Consider the following 20,738-nt stretch of genomic DNA (forward strand, 5'->3'; position numbering starts at 1 on the left):
AGTGTTATTATGTAGGTATACTTACTATTGAACTTGGCTTGACACGCTGCCGCGTATCTAGATCAGCTGTAGCCTTCTAATTAGAAATATTCCTTCACACCAATGTGTACCTGTAAGAAAAATTAAAATAAAATAAAGCAAAAGTCTCTGAGCAAACCTACGGATAGATAAACATAGACGGATTCACGGATATGGAATTATCATAGTGTCTGGTAAATCCTATAAAAACTGACTCTCACCAAGTTAAACAAAACTAACATTGTATAAAAGCAAAGTTATTCACTTTTAACGAGCCTATAAGGTGTCACATTGCTGAGCAAAGGTATGTATGTGTTTGTATACATATTAATATACAAGACACATACATACTCGTATGCTTGATGTATATAAAACATTACGATTGCGTTACATTATTACAAAAATCGCCTCCTCTCTCCAGTACCAGTAACACTCAATCTTTCCTACAATTATTAAAACAAATAAATCTTATGGTGTTTGTTAAGTTTTCCGTATTTATCCAGTAGCATTTTCTGGCATAGTGCAGAAAGTAACAGAATTGCAAAGCTGTATTCGTGCTAATACAGGATTGCACGAGCCATTACGGAAAAAAGGGAAACTTTTAAAATCACTGTATCTCTCAAAAATAACCTTGCGAAAATTGCTGACCTGTGCCTACGAGCAAATCTATACTAGTATTATTCTTCACAAGACCTTTAAAGTGCCTATTTCGATGTATCTGACAGTAGAAAATTGTTTGAACTTTAAGCGAGAAATCACGCAGCTCAGCACGAAGTAGGCGAGTCGGCGCCACGATGGACGAAAGATTGGTGTCTGCTGGAATGCATCAACGATTTTATATAGGTATAGTTCTCTCGATTTAATACTATTTTCTAGTATCTCATTAACCTAAGAAGTACCATACCATGTGTCAGTTTGGTACACGGGTTGATTTACATTTATTGAGGTTTTTAACTTACCGACTCGCTATCGTTTGTTGGTATAAAACCGCTAATTGGCGAAAATTATTTTTTTTAAACGTGGACTTGTCACAAATTTAGACTTTAGAAGAAATTAATATTATATACGAGTAAATTAAAATATGCACATCGTATTATGCATTCGTACATAACTATATAATATGGAGCATGGTCAGCATGGAACAGAATAAACAGTCGATACAGGTTACACTGTACTTTTCGCTAAATCTACATTTCAGTCATGTGTAAATATGCGGTTTTCCCGCTCGTTTCGGTAGCTAGCAGCTAATTTCGATCCTAATTCCGACCGACTATTTGCTCAATGTGCACTTATTATAGTTTGTTTTGCATGCGAGTTCACTTTGAAGCGTTAATGAACATACTCTGCGTTTACATTGGCACTAGCAGTAATGCAGGGCAGTTAATTTGGGCTTTTAGACCGAATTCCTTACACAGATATTTGCCCAACTGCATGTCAACTATGTGAAATTTGAAAATAGGCTTAAATTTCAGAATAGGTACGGTATACAATTGAATGGGTTTTCGAATGTCACTTATTTAGTGAGAAAGATACGTACTGCGTTGTACTTAATTAGGGTTCCGTACCCAAAGGGTGAAACGGGACCCTATTACTAAGACTTCGCTGTCCGTCCGTCCGTCCGTCCGTCCGTCCGTCTGTCACCAGGCTGTATCTCACGAACCGTTTCACAGATGATGTATTTCTGTTGCCGCTATAACAACAAATACTAAAAACAGAATAAAATAAAGATTTAAATGGGGCTCCCATACAACAAACGTGATTTTTGACCAAAGTTAAGCAACGTCGGGAGGGGTCAGTACTTGGATGGGTGACCGTTTTCTTTTTGCTTTTTTTTGTTTTTTTTTTTGCATTATGGTACGGAACCCTTCGTGCGCGAGTCCGACTCGCCCTTGCCCGGTTTTTTATTATAATTACTTACTCAAATTTGTACATACATACATTTGTATATACCTGTTTGATTATAAATCATTTGAAATAAAAGCGGTTTTGGGCATTATCACTTAAAAGTCCACCATTCACTTTTTATCTAAAAACCATCAACTTTCGGGTTATTTCTACTCATATTCACGAGGACTAAAGATTTAAAAAGGAAAATGGCATTCGCAATGACAAAGTATGACCAGATCATCATTCATTTAAAGTTCCTATGAAAATATTGCATTTTTAATGACACCTCCTCACTTTGGTATTTTCAAGTCGATGCAAAGGTAGCTTAGACTACGTTGTTACAATTTTATGTTATTCCATAAAACAGTAAAATAATTGGGTTTGACATATTCTTACTATAGGTACATACATATACATATAATTAAGATTAATTTATGAGGTTTCTTTGCCAATCACCAAGACTGATTGGTAAAGCGGTCTTTAGAACAGTGATGCAGGTAAATGAATATGTACATAATTACACATTTGCCTTTCATTAGCCTTGGTCGGATGTAGAGTTTAATTTAAATCTGCATAAACAAAAGCAATAAATATATAAAATAAGAATGAACATTTTTGAAATGTCAAGTGAGTGCAATGCAAACGGAGCTAGCTAGTACTAGAGCTAGAGGTAACTTAAGTAATTACTGATTACTTGCAATCATAAATCCTCGCTTGCTTTTAGTATTAGTTGCTTTAATTAATGGTTTGATTGGCTTTGAATTGAATATATTAGTACTATCGATATCAAAGGCACAAGGCAAAGCAGGACTATTAGTGATACATTAACCTACCTAAATTATGTACAACATTGTGTATGTTAGGTGCATGCATGTTAGGTGGATGTGATTTCTGTTTTGCCCACTTTACTCCTGTAATACCTGCGTCTGTATAAACACTTAGTACCTTTTAATTAGTATTCTATACTGTAAAACCTTCACGTTTTACATTATTTTGGATTTGGGCATGCGGGCGGCGTGCGATGCCGAAGTTTTGTATTACATATCTTGCAGCGTTGGGCTTTTGTGTTGTTTGCTTTTAAGAATCGCATCTGATGTGCCTGGGTTTAGAATTGCTATTTTGATGAGCGGTAAATTAAAAAGCGAATGAAATAGAAAAATTATATGAGTAGGTGCGGGAAATAGGTATTGTGCAGCGTTGAGCTTTTGCGTTGTTTGCTTTCAAGAATCGCATCTGATTTGCTTGGTTTAGTATTTCTATTTGATTGAGTGGTAAAAACTAATGAAAGTAGAAAAAAATATGCGTGCTTATACGTAGGAGAGTAGTTACGGGAAAATATCATACTTTGTGAAGTCAGTCAGTCAGTTAGTCACTCAGTCAGCCAGTCAGTCCGAATCCGAAGGTAAACAGGAATTTATTCTGGTCATCTTTTTCCTTCAATAGGCTTTAAGTTATAGGGAAAACTCGCCACCAACTCATACCCAGTTTTTTTTTACTATGTATATTCAAATCCATAATGGTAGTAGACCGTAGTTAATCATTTGCGAGCTTCACCAAATGCATATTGATATGGTGTGTGACTTAACTTGTACCAAGGTACAAGGTTGCCCAAGGGTACTAAGCTGCCGCATCAACAATGATCCCATCAATCCATCCGAATGTGTGGCGATGGTGCAACACGGCGGCGAATCGGCATTCCGGGTGCACCGTTACGATACCCGGACACGGCGCTTGCGCAACATTCGCTTGTTGTGGTTATGTAACGCCGTGCGCGTTCACACCACGCCGAATTACCGGGATAGGCTGATGCAGTGTTTAGAGTCAAGACGTTCTCGTGGTTTCATTTATAGTTCGTTTTATTTAGCATTAGAAAGAGCTTGCAAGAAGGTAAGCGATCTTGACATGTCTTTTAATTGAAAAACGCCTTAGACACATCAAGATTGTTTAAGTACCTTATTTCTAATGCTAAAAAATACGAACTTTAGTTTGGAACTTATTTTGTTAACGAAATAAAATTAGAATATTGAGCTGAAACTGCTGCCTATATGTACTTCAAAATTTATAGATGTCGAAAATTAAAATAAAAGAAGTCATTAATAGCATTATCAAATAAGGCTGGTTAATGAAACTCTTATATATAAATAGGAATAGAATTATGATAATTATAATTATATTAGATACCCAGAATAATGCACTCTTTAATATTGAATCCAATTAAGGTTTGTAAGACACACTTATTTGCTTTCACTGTCTCGAAATGGCATCCAAATGCAACAAAAGAAAATCGTGTAGTGTGTAATGGTTGTAGATGCGTTCGCGGCCTCCAACGGCCTTGACAATGTCATCGCCGCCGTCGGCGCCCGCGCAAGCATTCCCAACGCTTTCAGAACATGAGGCGAAATAAGTAACAGTTTAATTATCTCATCAAAAACATAAATGTGAAATGAAAGCCAAGTTTAATATGCGTCGTTGTTGACGACACCGGAAAAAGAATTGACATCTATACGGGTGCCAAGTTCTAGTTCACTTGGGATGTAATCAAAGTTCAGGATTTGACTTGGCTTACGTACACGCTATAATTAAATTTGTCTATGTTACTTTTCTATAATTAAGTTTATTGGTGGTATAAATTGTCCAGTGGATGCCAAATTACAACTTGCTAGATTATTCTGACATAGTTGGTTAGGTTTTTGATGTTAGGTCAGTCAATAAGTGTCAAAAGTGGCTACAAATGGTTCGTGTAATAATCTGTTCTCGTTTTTTTTTGAACTTACAAGCGCGTCTAAGATCAGCATAGCTTGTTTTTGCACTTAGCAGCACACTTTTTTTTTGTTGATATGCGAGAATATGAGTGATCTTTTATGTTAATGTTCGTACCTACCAATAAAAAACTATAATTTAGACTTACTCGTAAGTGTCACATTTTGTATATTTAATCACTTCAATATTTTCTTTTACATTTTGACGGTTCACTTTTTTATTATGATATTATCCTGTAAAACGCTATATTCAATACGTGGCATCATCAATTTTGTTACAGATTCGAGGTCTAGCTACACTGATTCTCCCGAGAACTCTATCGCCCGCGCTGCCGTATCGATGGGAATACTTCACCAGCCTTCGCGCCTTTCTTTCGCTTCATTTTTTACTGCCAGTAAGTATGATTAGTATCTGGACAAAAAAGATGTAACTGCGAGAGATTCCATACCGATGATGGATTCTGAAGAGCGACGAGTGAATGATATATTGGGTTTTATAGGAATTCATGTGATGTGATTTTTATTTTATTTTGGTAGGACAATGGTATTGTTTTTTAGCGATGAGGCCGTCTGTAATTTGGCTCTATGTATGTATTTGTTTGTAATCTTGCATAAAAGAAGATTTGTACTGGTGTCAATATTTGTCAAATATTCAGCGCTAGCTGCATGTGAATCTTATAGGTTTCTTTATGTTTAGGTATTTTGCGCGTGATAAAAGTTGAAACAAAAGTAAAACATTGACGGTACACAGATCATCACGAGGATTAAACTACCAATTCATGAAGAAATTATAGGAATTCCATGTGCATTTGTGAAATTTCACGTTAAATTAAATATTGTGACCAAAGTAGGTACTGGCAAGTTTGAAGCTCAGACAAGTTGGACCTTTTGAAGTGGCCCGTGGATATGGATAAACAGGAATGTCACGTGCACGGATAAATTAATAAACTTGGACGTCTAATAGTGCACATGCCAATTTCCTTATGGCTAGCTTTTAGCCTTTTACCTAATTGGTCTCTCAGTTATACCTTGCAGGCAAAAATATTAGGTATAAAATAAATACATAGTAACTATGTATAACATGAACCCTTACTAATAAGTCTAAATCGTAAATGGAATTATTACTAGTACTAGCGTCTTACCTGATTCTCAACGACACGATATATTTTGTTGATTTAGGAGAATTAAGAGTATTTATCAAAAATATCGAATATATTTTTAAACTCGAATCTGTTTTGTACAAAATAAACATAATGGAAAATGGTATCGAGTAGGTAAAAAGCGCAAATTTTTTAATATGTAATTATGTAATGTCCTTAATTTTTTCGACATTTATATATAACCTTAAGCTTTTTAGCTGAAATAAATAATGATTTGTGCATAAATCTTAAAATAAGTAGAAGTACTGTTATGTTCAATATAAGAGGGAGGGGTAAACCTGTTAACAGGCATTTTGACAGGTATTGTTTGCTTTATAACCACCGAAGTGTTGGTGTATCACACTGACAGCTATTGTCGCCACACATTAGACTCACAGTTGCTACGCTACCGCAATAAGGAAACCTGACTCGACCCTTTCAACTTGAGTGCAATCGAAACACCAACGAACGGATAATGGCTCCTATAACTATACATACAATGAAAGATCAAACGTAAAAAAGCAAGTCCATAAATCAATTGGTGTTTGTATGTGTCTGATTGTTTTGTTGGAGACGAGCCAAAGTGATACGTTACGGCGTGTGTTAGGTTATGTGCAGATAACTGTTGATTCTGACGCGGCCGCGGTTCCCTGTTGAATATCCGGGAAAGCATCACGTGATGGCCTGTCATGTCATAGAAAAGTAATTGCCGTAAGCTCCGGCCCGGACACGGCCCGGTCTACTTGAGTTATCCTTTAGTTGATTGTGTGTCTAAAGCAGTCATTTGTTTCTTTAGAAATCTGAAACTCTGAAACATTGTTTAATACACAGTTGTATCCTATTTTTCATTCCCCTTCCTCTATTTATATATACATATATATATATATACTACTCAATAATCTAATTATCACTACCCTGTGTTATTTTTGTCTAACTTGATACTTGTAAATAGTAAAGGAACAATAATTTGCCTTCTGCAAAAAAACGGCGGTATTCATGTTCCATACCGACAGATAGCGACGACATTAATATCCAATAACTTTATATATAAGAACAATCAATTCTCTCAATTGATAACGTAATCCTAGAACGTGACTGAAGTATTCTTCAGACTTTATTAAGTCGCTACGAAAATGTCCATTGGTTTCCATTTGTTTACTAGCTCCGGAATATTCGATGGAGCGATATACCCTCGGGTTTACAATTACGATTACTCAGTCATGTTTTCAGTACACTTGAACCTAATACTGGGTTCTTGGAATCAACGAGTGGTTTCGATGGTAAATGGAACGAAGGTCGCCGCTCGGGAAATCGGTTTCCAGTTTAAACCTGCACTATGATGTTGTCTTTTACTCTCGGTACTGTTTTGAGCGAGACAGGTATATGATTGCGAGAAGTTTCGGGTTGTGTATAGGTTTTAATCGGGATGTCTGGTCTGGACAGCGTGTCGGCGCAGACGCACCGCTCTGGGAAAGTTTGTTTTTCTTGGAGCGAATCCGTTTGCGAGCAAACAACCTTGCTTAGTACGTTGTCACTCTTACGTTATGTGTACTAAAAGTAATTTACATTTGGTAGACATTCATAATACACACATTTAACGTCAAACTCAAAGAGTCATAAATAAATATACTTTGAAAGATAAAAAAATTCAGCATATAAAGCACATGGACTTTATAAGTAAATAGACTACTCAAAGAGTTACATTTTTTTCACAAAAAGTAAGGTAGACGTCCGTGTGCCCGTCACTGTCTCCAGTTAGTATGGGTAACATTCCATTTCTGACCGCAGCTGCACTATACCGGTACTGAAAGCGTCGATGTTACTGTCAATTTACATAGTAAAATGAACGGTAGTGATGCAGCTGTCGTTGGAAATGGACTGTCATCTTACGTGTCATCTTTAAACTTACGTCGTCATGCAGCAATAGAGGGTGTCAACTATTGGGCATTAGCATGTGACCGTAAAATGGGGTGAGTTGGGTGAAATTTGACTTTCAAACCTCGATAAAATTTTATTTTTACATGTGAAAACTGAATGGTGTATATTGGTTCGGACGTTTGTATTTTATTTTGGGTAGTTCCATTTCATAACTTTGACGATAAAGAGGAAAACCCACCTCACCCCGTAGTGCCTCGTATTTGGGGTGAGAGGGTTTTTCATACAAAGGTGAATTTGGAAGATTGTTGGATCGATGTTTTTAATATACGTATTACTATGGCCCCATTTTAAATTGGAATACATTATTTTTGTAGCAGTAGCCTTAAAATCCCTTCTCAGGGTCTCAAACCTTCTCTCCCCATTCATAACCCAACTCTCCCCGCGAAACCTACTCACCCCGTTTTACGGTACTGGCATGTTTAACATAATGCTTTCAATAAGCTCAAACTCACAAGTCGACAGACAGACGTAATCGACTAATCGCAGCCTCGAGGCTTAGCAACCAACTTTCCTTTGTGGTATATAAAGTAAATGAAAGGAATCCTAGATATCGATCACGTGTCGCCGCTATTGTTGCTCTCACGTGCCCGCTGTATTGTGCGCACCCAATGATATTATATAATTCTATAGATGGGTGATGCTCATACAAAAGGAGCACAAAAAATACTTCCATATTTATTTCAATACGTACGAAGAAATCTGTTATATTGATTAATTTTCGCACAGTATGTGACAGCCACTCTCTATTGTTTCCCAAAAAGTTTCAAGTCATAGTCATAATGTATTGTTTGCTCGCATTTTCGTTAGTCATAATTTATTTTGTTCAGAAACACGTCACTTTTCAGGATTGCCATAAAACAAACCTAACCTAACCTAATCTATCTATAGGATACTAACCTTACGAAAATCCTGAAAGTAAACAGGGGCCTTGGCCTTATTCGACAAGCGACGTTTGACGTCTCGTGTTGAACTTCCGTTGAATCTGAACAATCCTGTGTCAAAATTTGACATTAGCAATCCACAGTTAGGTGACAACCAGACCAAAACATTATAAACCTTAAAGTAGTAATAAAGCAAAGTTGATATTTGTTGAATTATTGGTTGTACCAAAGGATATTATCCGAACTTGATGAACATGCGATTCTTTCAACTGTTGAATTGAAGTGGACGCGAAATTTGATAGTTGTACATGTCGAATAGGGGCCCAGTTTCGGTTATATATTTTATACCTTTAAACGAGCATTTTTTGGATACATATATCTTATACTTATAAACGAGCAATTCTTGTATATGTATTTATTTATTTACTTAATTTTAATAATAGTTAATAAGTTTTGTTATTGAATAAACTTATATTATGTTTTATTTGTATACATACATTTCGGGGATCGGGAAAACGGCTCTAACGATTTCGATGAAGTTTTTATAATAATATATTTCCACACACAGTCACAGTCACAGTTGGACATACTCGTAAGATACATGACACTATACCCTACTCATAGTGTTGTGTTCCTGCCGGCATGCCGGTGAGTAAGGTTGCCAGAGTTCAACGAAGGTGCAGAGTGTTAGGGTTGGCAACGCGCAAGTAACACCTCTGGATTTGCAGGTATCCATGGGCTTCGGAGACTGCTTAATACCATCAGGCGGGCTGTGTGCTTATTTGGCACCGACATAGTATTAAAAAATACTCTTACTTTCTGAACTGAACCTAATAAAATTGATGTCGATGTCCGACGTTGACCTTATACATACACATACATAAAACTCAGTAAGTATAATGAAACGAGGTTCAAAAATGTAAACATGTTTTTGAACTCGATTGTACATAGGCCCTTGAAAATTTGCACAACAGTACATAGGCCCGAGTACACATTGGATCGGGAACGGTTTGTTTTGAAATGTCGCTGCCATATCAATCCTCACATCGAGACTACTTTTAACATATGTTTCGTATCACTCTATCATTTTTATTGGAATTTGAACTTTATATCTTTGATGCAAAGCTTTTATTTTAAATGCACAAATGGAGTGTTTATACGTGTTAGTGGAAATTAGGCAAGTATCCCTGGACTTGCTTGTGCGTCAGACAATATGGCTCGTGGCCGTGCGAAAACTTCCACACTCAGGTGTGTTATGCTCATTAACTAATGAGTTCCTCAAGTAAACCAGTTTAAATGTGACTTAGATGTTCGTAACAACTCTTTTTGACTCCTGGCTACCAGCAGCCCAGGGGTCAGCAAAGTTTTGAAAAGAAGCTATTCGGAGTAGAAATCATAAACTTATGTATAGTTTTAGGGACCTTAAAGAGCCGCAAGTTTTCTGTGGTTTAAGATCACTAACGGCCCGATTCAAACTTTAAGATACGTCAATTAATAGATCTAGACAGGATATGGATTAGATATGTCAGTGTCAAATGTGACGTTACTTCAAAAAAATGTGTCTTTTGACACTGACACATCAAATCCATATCTTTTGTAGATCTATTAATTGACGTATCTTTAGTTCGCATCGGGCCGTAAATGTAATTTCTGGGTGACTTGGATTCTCGCATGTAGCTCGCGAGCATGATCGGAGGCTACACGTAAACTGGTTTGGTTCAGCTTCACCGCTTAGTAGTTGATAGTAATAACAACCAGCCATTGTGCGAAATAGAGTTATGTTTTACTACCCAACAGAAAACTTTGGCAATCTGCCGGCCGCTAGACAGTTGGTACTCTACTCGGAAAGATTTACTACGTATCGAAAGTGTCTGATGTACTCGTAAATTGTTTTCTATTTCACAAAGTTTCTGTGTCTTGAAAGCTGGTCCACATAACTTTGGCTTTGAGGCGTATCAACTACTTATGTGGTGTCGGAGATCTCGCTTATATTAGTTCTACTCAGGCGACGCGCTTGGAAAGCGTTATGATAAACTGTAATGAACATGTATTCGATTTTTTTGCGTACTCGTAAAGATATTACTAGGTACCGGACATGTACCGTTCTATTTGTTAAGTGCGTTATTAAAAAGGTAATTTGCTAAAAATCTAAAGCTTCGCCATGCGGGCACACAGCCCATTTCCATAAACTATAGGTCTCTTTTATGAGATCCATGATTTTATACAATTCTTTTGAAGTCATTAACATTATAATAAAACAGCTTAGTTAGCCAGAAAACTGAACAGCTTATTGCGGATGGCCCTTTGGGATTTGCCGCTTAAATGAATTATATTACGAAAATAAATGTTGCTCTTAGATACTGGTATGTTTTGACAGTTAACAGTTCTTTCCCCTGCAAGTGTTTGAAACAATATATTGTTTGAGCTTTCTCTTTTAGCACTTGTCTCCGAAATGAAAATTATTTGCCCACTCAAAATCTGTTCATTAAAAGTGCTAAAGCAAATAGCGTCAGTGCTTAAACAAATGAACATTAATGTTGCATTAAGTTTGCCATCTTTAATTAGGTAAGTATAGACGGTCAAGCAAATCTTGTGAGTAGAAAAATGCGCGAAATTAAAATTTTCTATGAAACGATATCCCTTCGCGCCTACATTTTTCAAATTTGCCGCCTTTTTCTACTGACAAGATCTGCTTGACCAACTATATATAGGTACCTACTCGACAGAAAGAGGCAACTAAAGGATGACTCACGTCCACCTCACGTCGAACCGGGCCGGAGCTTCCGAAGCTTCGTTTTCTAAATTTATATGGAAAGCACCACGTGATCACCGATTAACCGTCATAAAAAATGACATGTCGGACGGCCCGGCTCGGGCACGGCCCGGTCTAGCGTGAGTCATCCCTAAATCGAGTCTGCACACATTAGAAAGGTCTATAGGAGGAGTTGACTGACGTGCAAAGGACGTGCAGAGGTACAGTTACCGATATAATACTTTACGACATCACGACCAACCAGGTAAAGTTAAACGCTAACACTAGACTGGAGAATTCACTCTGGTTACTATAGTAGGTACTATTATTTATTTAGTACCGGTACCTATAAACTTACAAAATGGTTAAAATTTTGCACAATAAATAAAAATAAAGTTCCATGCCAAGGATGCCAACTAAAGGATGACTCACGTCCACCTCACGTCGAACCGGGCCGGAGCTTCCGAAGCTTCGTTTTCTAAATTTATATGGAAAGCACCACGTGATCACCGATTAACCGTCATAAAAAATGACATGTCGGACGGCCCGGCTCGGGCACGGCCCGGTCTAGCGTGAGTCATCCCTAAATCGAGTCTGCACACATTAGAAAGGTCTATAGGAGGAGTTGACTGACGTGCAAAGGACGTGCAGAGGTACAGTTACCGATATAATACTTTACGACATCACGACCAACCAGGTAAAGTTAAACGCTAACACTAGACTGGAGAATTCACTCTGGTTACTATAGTAGGTACTATTATTTATTTAGTACCGGTACCTATAAACTTACAAAATGGTTAAAATTTTGCACAATAAATAAAAATAAAGTTCCATGCCAAGATACCTACTCCATACGAGTACCACGATGAACCGTTCGATTAGCGATATAGCGCTTAAATACCGCCAAAGAATATCACACGTATTTGGGAAACGAGATAATCACAAGATCTAGAAACGATATAGAGATCAACTAGATTTACATTAGATATCGACTAGATGTGACTTGGATCTCTAAGTCATAACTTGTCGAAATCGTTGAAGAGGGCCTCCAGAATCGCGGAAACGTCAAATTTAACATATCTATCTTACAAATATCTTTAAATTATCCATATCGTAACTTGTTGAGGTCTAGTAGAGATCTAATACATTTTCAGAATCGAGCCGTATTTACCGTGAACTCTGATTATTATGGAGAAGAGCAAGTAAATAGGTATTGTAGTTACAGGTGACCTATGAATAGTAAAACGGATACTAATTTCAATTTGACCTTTAACTGCGCATAACTAACACGCCTCCGAGATTTGTGTTAATTGCAATGCTTGTTTTAGAACGCTATCTTCCAATTGCACCTTATATAGGAGATAATCACGTTAGATAACAAACGTACAAAAAATTAAAAGATCTAGATTGCGTCGCTGACTAAGGTTTGTAGTAGTAGTAGAAGTAGTAGTATAACACTTTATTGTATAAAAATCAAAACAAAACAGGAAAAATAACATTCGTCATTAGTACAAAGGCGAACTTATCCCTTTAAAGCATCTCTTCCAGTTAACCTTAATAATCCTAAGGCCTATTACAATTTTTTTTTCGCGCCTTAGCGTTATTCCGGTAACATTCCAAAGGAACTCCAATCGTCATGCCAATCTAAACCCACGATTTATAAAATATTAACGCAGGCTCTAGTTTTCAGGAAAATCACTGCCATCTGACCTTTAAATCCAGAGAACAAATGAGAGCTCGACATAATTTATGTACAGCGGCGGTAGCACGGTCGCATTTTTATCGCTTGTCACCATGGCTGTCGCGTTCTAACATGTATGTAAGTGCGAAAGTGACGAGCATAGTGACAAGCGATAAGAATGGAACCATGCTGCGCCCGCTGGTCGGCATTATCTATGATTATTCGGTTGATTAATGGAGGTATGTAAAGTGAGATAGTTTACCGCTTCACACGTACCGTCACCTCGGCTCGGGGCGGGGCCCGCCGACCATCCTTCGCAGGAAATATGCGTGTGTCCAAGTCACGAGAGGATGACGAGAGGTATACACTGTACCAGCGGTCTGCTATGACACACATCACTGCTCGGCGCGTTCGTGCTGCTCTAAACTGAGCTTAAAGTCCACCTTGACTTGGCTGTAAGGGATCGGCACGACATTAAGGCCGGAGCCCCACTGCTGCACACGCTATGTACACGACCCACGTTCTTATACAAAATTTCGTGGGCTTGCCCACGGTTTGTATTAAAACGTGGGCCGTGGATGTAGCGTGCGCAGCAGTGGGGCTCCGGCCTTATACTGTTACATGATGGCGCTTTAATATGCACCAATCGGGAAGTAATACTTTATATGTACCCGAAAGGACTTTAGGCATAGTGTTCACTTGTTCAGTTTTCAGCCACATGGCCACAACTTATACTTAGCAGCGTTAAGTGTGTTAGCACTGTCTATGACAGTGGTGGGCAAAGTACGGCCCGCGGGACAGGTCCGGCCCGCGAAAGGGTTTTATCTGGCCCGCCGCCGGTCATTTAAAAAAATGTATAATATGACCAGCCATATAATAAAAATGCATTTTTGCTGTAAATCTGGCCCGCCTCTGAAATTCCTTCAAGTTTTGGCCCCTCATGAAGAAAGTTTTCCCACCACTGGTCTATGACGTTGCCGATGGGCATTTTGATTGTTTATTGTTTGGACCATACTTGTCACAGTTGTAACCAGACCGACACTCAATTCTGTATTATTTCGTAGTTCTTGTAAACTTACAAATGCACGCTTCAGACACTTCACATCTCATGACTTGCACCGCATTCGTCTAAGCATATCGACAATACCGAGCAAGGTGAAGCAACCTGCCAAAAGGGCAAATCCGGCCGATATAAAATGTCGAACATCCCCAGAGATTGTATTCCGAGTCGGAACACAATAGCATCACGTACCCCGCAACATGAAACTGGTAAGGACTAATTTACTTATTAGGTATCATTATGAGCTTTATTTGCCTTATTAGGTAGGTACTCATCTGAAAAAGACAGTAAAATTTTCTGAATTTATGTAGCTATACTTGCTTGTAGATTTATATAAATAAATATTATATTTATATCATATATTTTTGACTAAGCCCCACGGTAAGCTCAAGAAGGCTTGTGTTGTGGGTACTCACTACCCAGACAACGTCATATATAATATATAAATACTTACTTAAATACATAGAAAAATAACCATGATTAAGGAACAAATATCTGTGACATCGCACAAATAAATGCCCTTACCGGGATCGAATCCGGGACCATCGGCTTCATAGGCAGGGTAGGTGCATACAAACGGAGCCAGTTAAAGCCTTTTGCAATTAAGTACAACTTTAAGGCGGTTCAACAACGGCGACGCCACAGATGGCACAGATCGAGGCGTCAATTTGTAGAGCGCCTTAATTCGTTTAGAATAAAAATTGTATAGGTATCCATATTTACAACTGACACAAAAAAGGGAACTGATAAATTAATAATATGGGACATGTGTTGTCATTCTTCCATTAAAAATTTTCATCAGTAAACAATTTAGGAGAGCCCCAAATTAGACTGCGTTAAAATAGTCCCAAAAGTTAAAAAAAATATTTTTTGTGAGAAAGTACAGCTGACAAATTCACACATACATGACGACCGGTCTGATGGCCTAGTGGGTAGGGTAGGTAACCCACCATAACTCATAACTGCCCTTATTGTTACTACATATAAAGTTTTTTACACGTATTAAATTTATTTTCATCGTGCATATTTGTCCAGGTACTCATATTAGCTGCCGTGGCGTCTGCGTCAGCGGGGCGTCTCGACCACCTGACGGGCGGCGTCAGCATCGGCGAAGCCACGCGCTTCGAGAACGTCAACGATGGCGCCGGCAACTACCACTTCAGGTAGGTACCTACAGGAACATTACATTTACAAGGACCCCTAGTCGACAAGCGACGTTTGACGTATCGTGTTGATCTCCTGTTGATGTGGGAAAAATCATAAGTTCTCGAATACGTACAATGTCAAAATTTGACATTAACAATCCACAGTTAGGGTGACAAGCAAACCAAACCGAACCACCCTTAGTTTAGAGTTGAGTTTTGGTTGTACCAAATGATATTATCCACCGTTGATAGAATCAACACTCAGTATGCAATAAAATCAACTGTTGATTTGACGTGGATGCGAAATCTGACAGTTGTACGTGTCGAATTTGGCCCAAGTTTATGCAGTTATCGTATCTCCTGATACGCATCGGCGCCAGATTTGCGATTTCCCACTTGCACACCGGTGTCGCATGGTAGATCCATCTAATCATATACCGCCTAATTTTGTACATAGATAAATTTGCAAGACTTGCTGCCGTATTCGAAATTCAAGATATTCACAAGAGACGACACGTACTAGATACGTTATAGTTTAGATATCAACTAGTTCTCTTTTGCAGCGCAATTCGGGCAACCAATGTCACTTTTACGTTAGATAGAGTGAGATATCAATTGTGATTAGATGTGAATTGGATCTCTAAGTCATATCCTGTAGAAATCGTTCAAGAGTATCTCCAGAATCGTGCAAATGTCAAATTTGACAGGTTAGATATTAAATATATCGTTATCGTATCTTGGTGATGTCTAAAAGATATCTAATAGATGTCTCTTCACGATGTTTTCTTTCGCTGAGTACAACTGGTCCCGATAACATAGGTACATAATATGTAGTAGGTACACTAGGTACACAAAACTTCCAAGAAACTAATGACATTAAGCTTCGGTGTCTATATTGTGGTTGGAGCTTACCGCCGTGCATGGGTTTAATATCCAGATATCTAGATTACCTGTCGCATTTAAGGAAAATAACAAGAACAGTCCTGACATTCTACCTTGATACCATTTCCTTCGACACGATAACCTTATAACCCTTTAGTAAAGGTGAGCTTAATTCCAGCTACGAGACTCCAAATGGCATAAGCGCGCGCGAGAGCGGGGCGCCGCGGGCGGCGGGGCCTGAGGGCCCGGCGGTGACGGCGGAGGGCGCCTTCTCCTACCGCACTCCTGATGGCCAGCAGGTGTCGCTGACGTACACGGCTGATGAGAACGGCTTCCACCCTGTCGGCTCTCATTTGCCCACACCACCGCCTATTCCGGAGGCGATTCTTAAAGCGCTGGAGTTCAACAGGCAGAATCCTTCTTCGTAAGTATTCGGGGTGCAGTTCGAATTTATCTATGAATTGACGAATTCTTTACCATGTTTTCCTATATGGAATTGATTTGGTATAAATTTATTAGGTTAGGTCATAACTGAACATAAACATAATCTCGTGAGTTAATTTGCAGTATAGAAGTATATATTTAAATTAGCTTAAATCTAAAATAGGACCTTGAGGCATTGTACCAAGGACCAAGGATGCTGGCGGCATTTCCTCGTTCTATCGCAATGCTGATGATATGTTGTGCGTGGAAGCCGTCAGCTCTTCGGTCAATTGCGATTTCTTCAGAGAATTGTTTATTTATAATTGTTTTGTTGTTCCCAGGGATGACGGTTCTTACAACGGGGGTCGGAACGCGTTTCGTTTTTAAACCCTAACACTGGATCTTCAAGCAATGAATGCGTGCAGCGTGTGACCTCATAATATGCATGGACTGTGATAACGAAATATTTATATTATAGTTTTGTAAGTAACTTAACGCAAACAAACAAATAAACCGCAGTTTTACGTAATTACTGTCTTTTTAATACATAGATATAATCACGCCTATTTCCCGGAGGGGTATGCAGAGACCACGGATTTCCACTTGCTACGTTATCCTGACATACCTCTTTCGCTTCCTTCACTTTCATAACATTCCAATTATATTTATCCCTTGATGTTTCCAACACAATAAATTAAAAAAAAAACTACTTTTCCTATACTCGAAGGTACAATGATGTTTATATGTAATATGATGGATACAAATGCTATTCAGCGAGTGAAACAACAATGAGAGATAGTGCTTATTCAAATGTCTCGATGCCCCTGGAGACGTTGCCGACAGAACTTCCAAATAGGCAAATAGTTACTGAGCTGGAACATTCAAATTTGATGTTATCAGAAAGGGAATAACAGATAAACTAAGTTTATTTGGATTTGTAAAATAAGCTATTTTGTTAACATAGCTATATTATATACGAGTAAGTAGGAACAGTTGTATGCAATAGTTAGAATGGCAGTCAATAAGAAAATTAAAATAAATTATATTGGTTTTTTATAATTCTTCCACATTACTTAACATGGTTCCAAAATTAACTGTAACTTTTACTTGAATAATATTAGAAGAAAAAAAATACATGATAAAATCCGGCTTTTTTACTGACTCACGGAAATTATTATAAAATGTAGAACCCTATGAAAGAAATACAATCGTGTACAAGGCAACTTTTAATCAATATTATTATTGGCGTTGATGTTAAATATGTTAGAGCCTGTTACAATTATTGCTTACAAGATCTTTTATTTTATGTTTAAGTACTTGTCTAAACCATGCAAGGCAAAACCGATAAAAGATCTTGTAAGCAATAATTGTAACTGGCTCTAACATATTAATATTTAAATAACTATTAAGCGTATTATGATTGTTTTTATTTTTGGATATTTTTCATTGAAATAAATTTTATCTTATCTTTTTTTTGTCTTAATTGAGTAAAAGTTGCCTTATACACAATTGATAACAAAACTTATAAACTATTATTAAAATTAGAGATCCCTTAAACTCCTTAAAGGATAAGTTCGCCTTTGTACTAATGACGAATGCTATTGTTCCTGTTTTGTTTTGATTTTTGTACAATAAAGTGTTTTACTACTACTACTAAAATTAAGTATAAACTAAATAAATTAAACGTATAAAATAAATAAATTGTGTGCTATAATTGTGATTTAGTTCTTGCCTATTATTCCCAATCAAAGTTTTACATCTAAACCCATGTCATCCAGAAAAACTCAGGATTCAAATATCTAAAGTCCCTAGAGAAAGGCCTTAAGGTGGTTCGCTTTTCATACAAAATTCAATCAAAGCTCATTAAGTAACTACACACTATTAGTACACAAATATTTCCGCATTTATCTTCTTTCGAATATTCGTTTGCGCGAAATTAACAGGAAAACAATGTTTCATACAGAAATCATGCAAAAATCATAGTTAAATTTTCATCAATTTTACGTATGTGTGTGTCACAAATGCCGTGTACAGATACATTTGCGACGTTGCCATACCATTTCCGACGTTGCCGGGCTGACCACGACTCGAATTTGGAGTGCCGTCATGTTTAGTGCAGTTTTGTTGACACTGATATTTGACAGGTAGTTAATTGACCTAAGCGAGAAGTTCGTCAGCTTAGCTAAGAACTATCATGGCGTGTTATGCAAACAGTCGCTTTTTTGCTTGCAAACGGAAGATTCCCGGTTCGATCCCCAGTCATTGTATGCTGGAACATAACTTTTTGTATTTTTGTTACACCTAAATTTCGTATTGTTTTTTTATTTTTAATTATTTTTTCTTATTATCATACATCGATTATTAAGTATGGGCTACACGTATTCTTTTATTTTTACAAAGATAATTAGAAATTATACTCTACCTAATCTCTCTGATTTTTACAATCAGGACATCCTCACTGCAATAAAAACCGGGCAAGTGCGAGTCGGACTCGCGCACGAAGGGTTCCGTGCCATAATGCAAAAAAAAAAAAAAAACAAAAAAAAGCAAAAAAAAAAACGGTCACCCATCCAAGTACTAACGACTCCCGACGTTGCTTAACCTTGGTCAAAAATCACGTTTGTTGTATGGGAGCCCCATTCAAATCTTTATTTTATTCTGATTTTAGTATTTGTTGTTATAGCGGCAACAAAAATACATCATCTGTGAAAATTTCAACTGTCTAGCTATTACGGATCGTGAGATACAGCCTGGTGACAGACGGACGGACGGACGGACGGACGGACGGACGGACGGACGGACAGCGAAGTCTTAGTAATAGGGTCCCGTTTTACCCTTTGGGTACGGAACCCTAAAAAGAAGTGTATAAAATTTCCTGTGGTTAAAAATAATGGATTTTGTCTATGAATGAAAAACACAATTATTACTATAGTTTGTTTTTTTTAGCATTAGAAATAAGGTAAACAATCTTGACGTGTCTTTTAATTGAAAAACACATTTTAAAAAATAAGTTACGGCAAATATGTAACAATTTTAAATCTAATACGATCATTTATATTCTTCTGCTTTCATAAGTAATCGTTTTTGATTTTTAAAAAACCGGGCAAGTGCGAGTCGGACTTGCGCACGAAGGGTTCCGTACCATAATGCAAAAAAAAAAAACAAAAAAAAGCAAAAAGAAAACGGTCACCCATCCAAGTACTGACCCCTCCCGACGTTGCTTAACTTTGGTCAGAAATCACGTTTGTTGTATGGGAGCCCCATTTAAATCTTTATTTTATTCTGTTTTTAGTATTTGTTGTTATAGCGGCAACAGAAATACATCATCTGTGAAAATTTCAACTGTCTAGCTATCACGGTTCGTGAGATACAGCCTGGTGACAGACGGACGGACGGACGGACGGACGGACAGCGAAGTCTTAGTAATAGGGTCCCGTTTTACCCTTTGGGTACGGAACCCTAAAAACCTGATAACACTGAGTATGTGGGGGAAGCGCTGCTGGCCTAGCGGAAAGCAATTCGGAGGTCGCGGGTTCTAACCCCGGCTCGTACCAATGATTTTTCGAACTTTTGTACGAAATAGCATTTGATACCTACCTATTTATACACCGATACCTATTTTTCGGTGAAAGAAAACAATGTGAGGAAACCGGACTAATCCAAATAAGTTTACTCTCTGGGTTGGAAGGTCAGGTAGTCGCTTTCGTAAAAACTAGTGCGCATGCCAATTCTGGGATTAGTTGCCAAGCGGAGATTGAATATCTGGGAGACCGACCAAAGCTTACAAAACATAAAAACTCAAAAATGCGCGTTTTCTCATAGACCTAGCTAAGAGATCAAACCCCTTATAGCAAATTTCATCGAAATCGTTAGAGCCGTTTCTGATACCATCCAAATATATAAATAAATAATTATATATCTAATAATTGCTGGTTTAAAGGTAAGATAACACAAAGGAGAAACAAAAAGAAATTACCTACTCGCACCAGTCTTGAACCCCAATCCTCTTGCACGTATTTCCACGAACATACCGTTACGCTATTGCAACATACTTACGTTGTGTGAAATTGTCTACTACAAGGATCACGGAAACACTGTTTGCATGTGTGAGTAATAGTAGGAAAAAGCGTGACAGCAACACTCCGTCGAATTAAAAAGGTGGTTTTTGCACAA

The 20,738-nt window shown here is 37.8% G+C and overlaps 1 protein-coding gene across 1 annotated transcript; it reads left to right on the plus strand.

Moving 5' to 3' along the window:
- The first annotated feature begins 14,146 nt into the window (after window positions 1-14,146).
- Window positions 14,147-17,085, plus strand: LOC134667689 (pupal cuticle protein 20-like). Its single transcript, XM_063525110.1, has 4 exons — window positions 14,147-14,324; window positions 15,151-15,278; window positions 16,321-16,566; window positions 16,907-17,085. The coding sequence occupies exons 1-4, from the start codon at window positions 14,316-14,318 to the stop codon at window positions 16,950-16,952; spliced, it is 429 nt and encodes a 142-aa protein (XP_063381180.1). The 5' UTR covers window positions 14,147-14,315; the 3' UTR covers window positions 16,953-17,085.
- The last annotated feature ends 3,653 nt before the right edge of the window (window positions 17,086-20,738 follow it).

Source organism: Cydia fagiglandana, chromosome 9 (assembly GCF_963556715.1).
Source record: "Cydia fagiglandana chromosome 9, ilCydFagi1.1, whole genome shotgun sequence".
Lineage (NCBI taxonomy): Eukaryota > Metazoa > Arthropoda > Insecta > Lepidoptera > Tortricidae > Cydia > Cydia fagiglandana.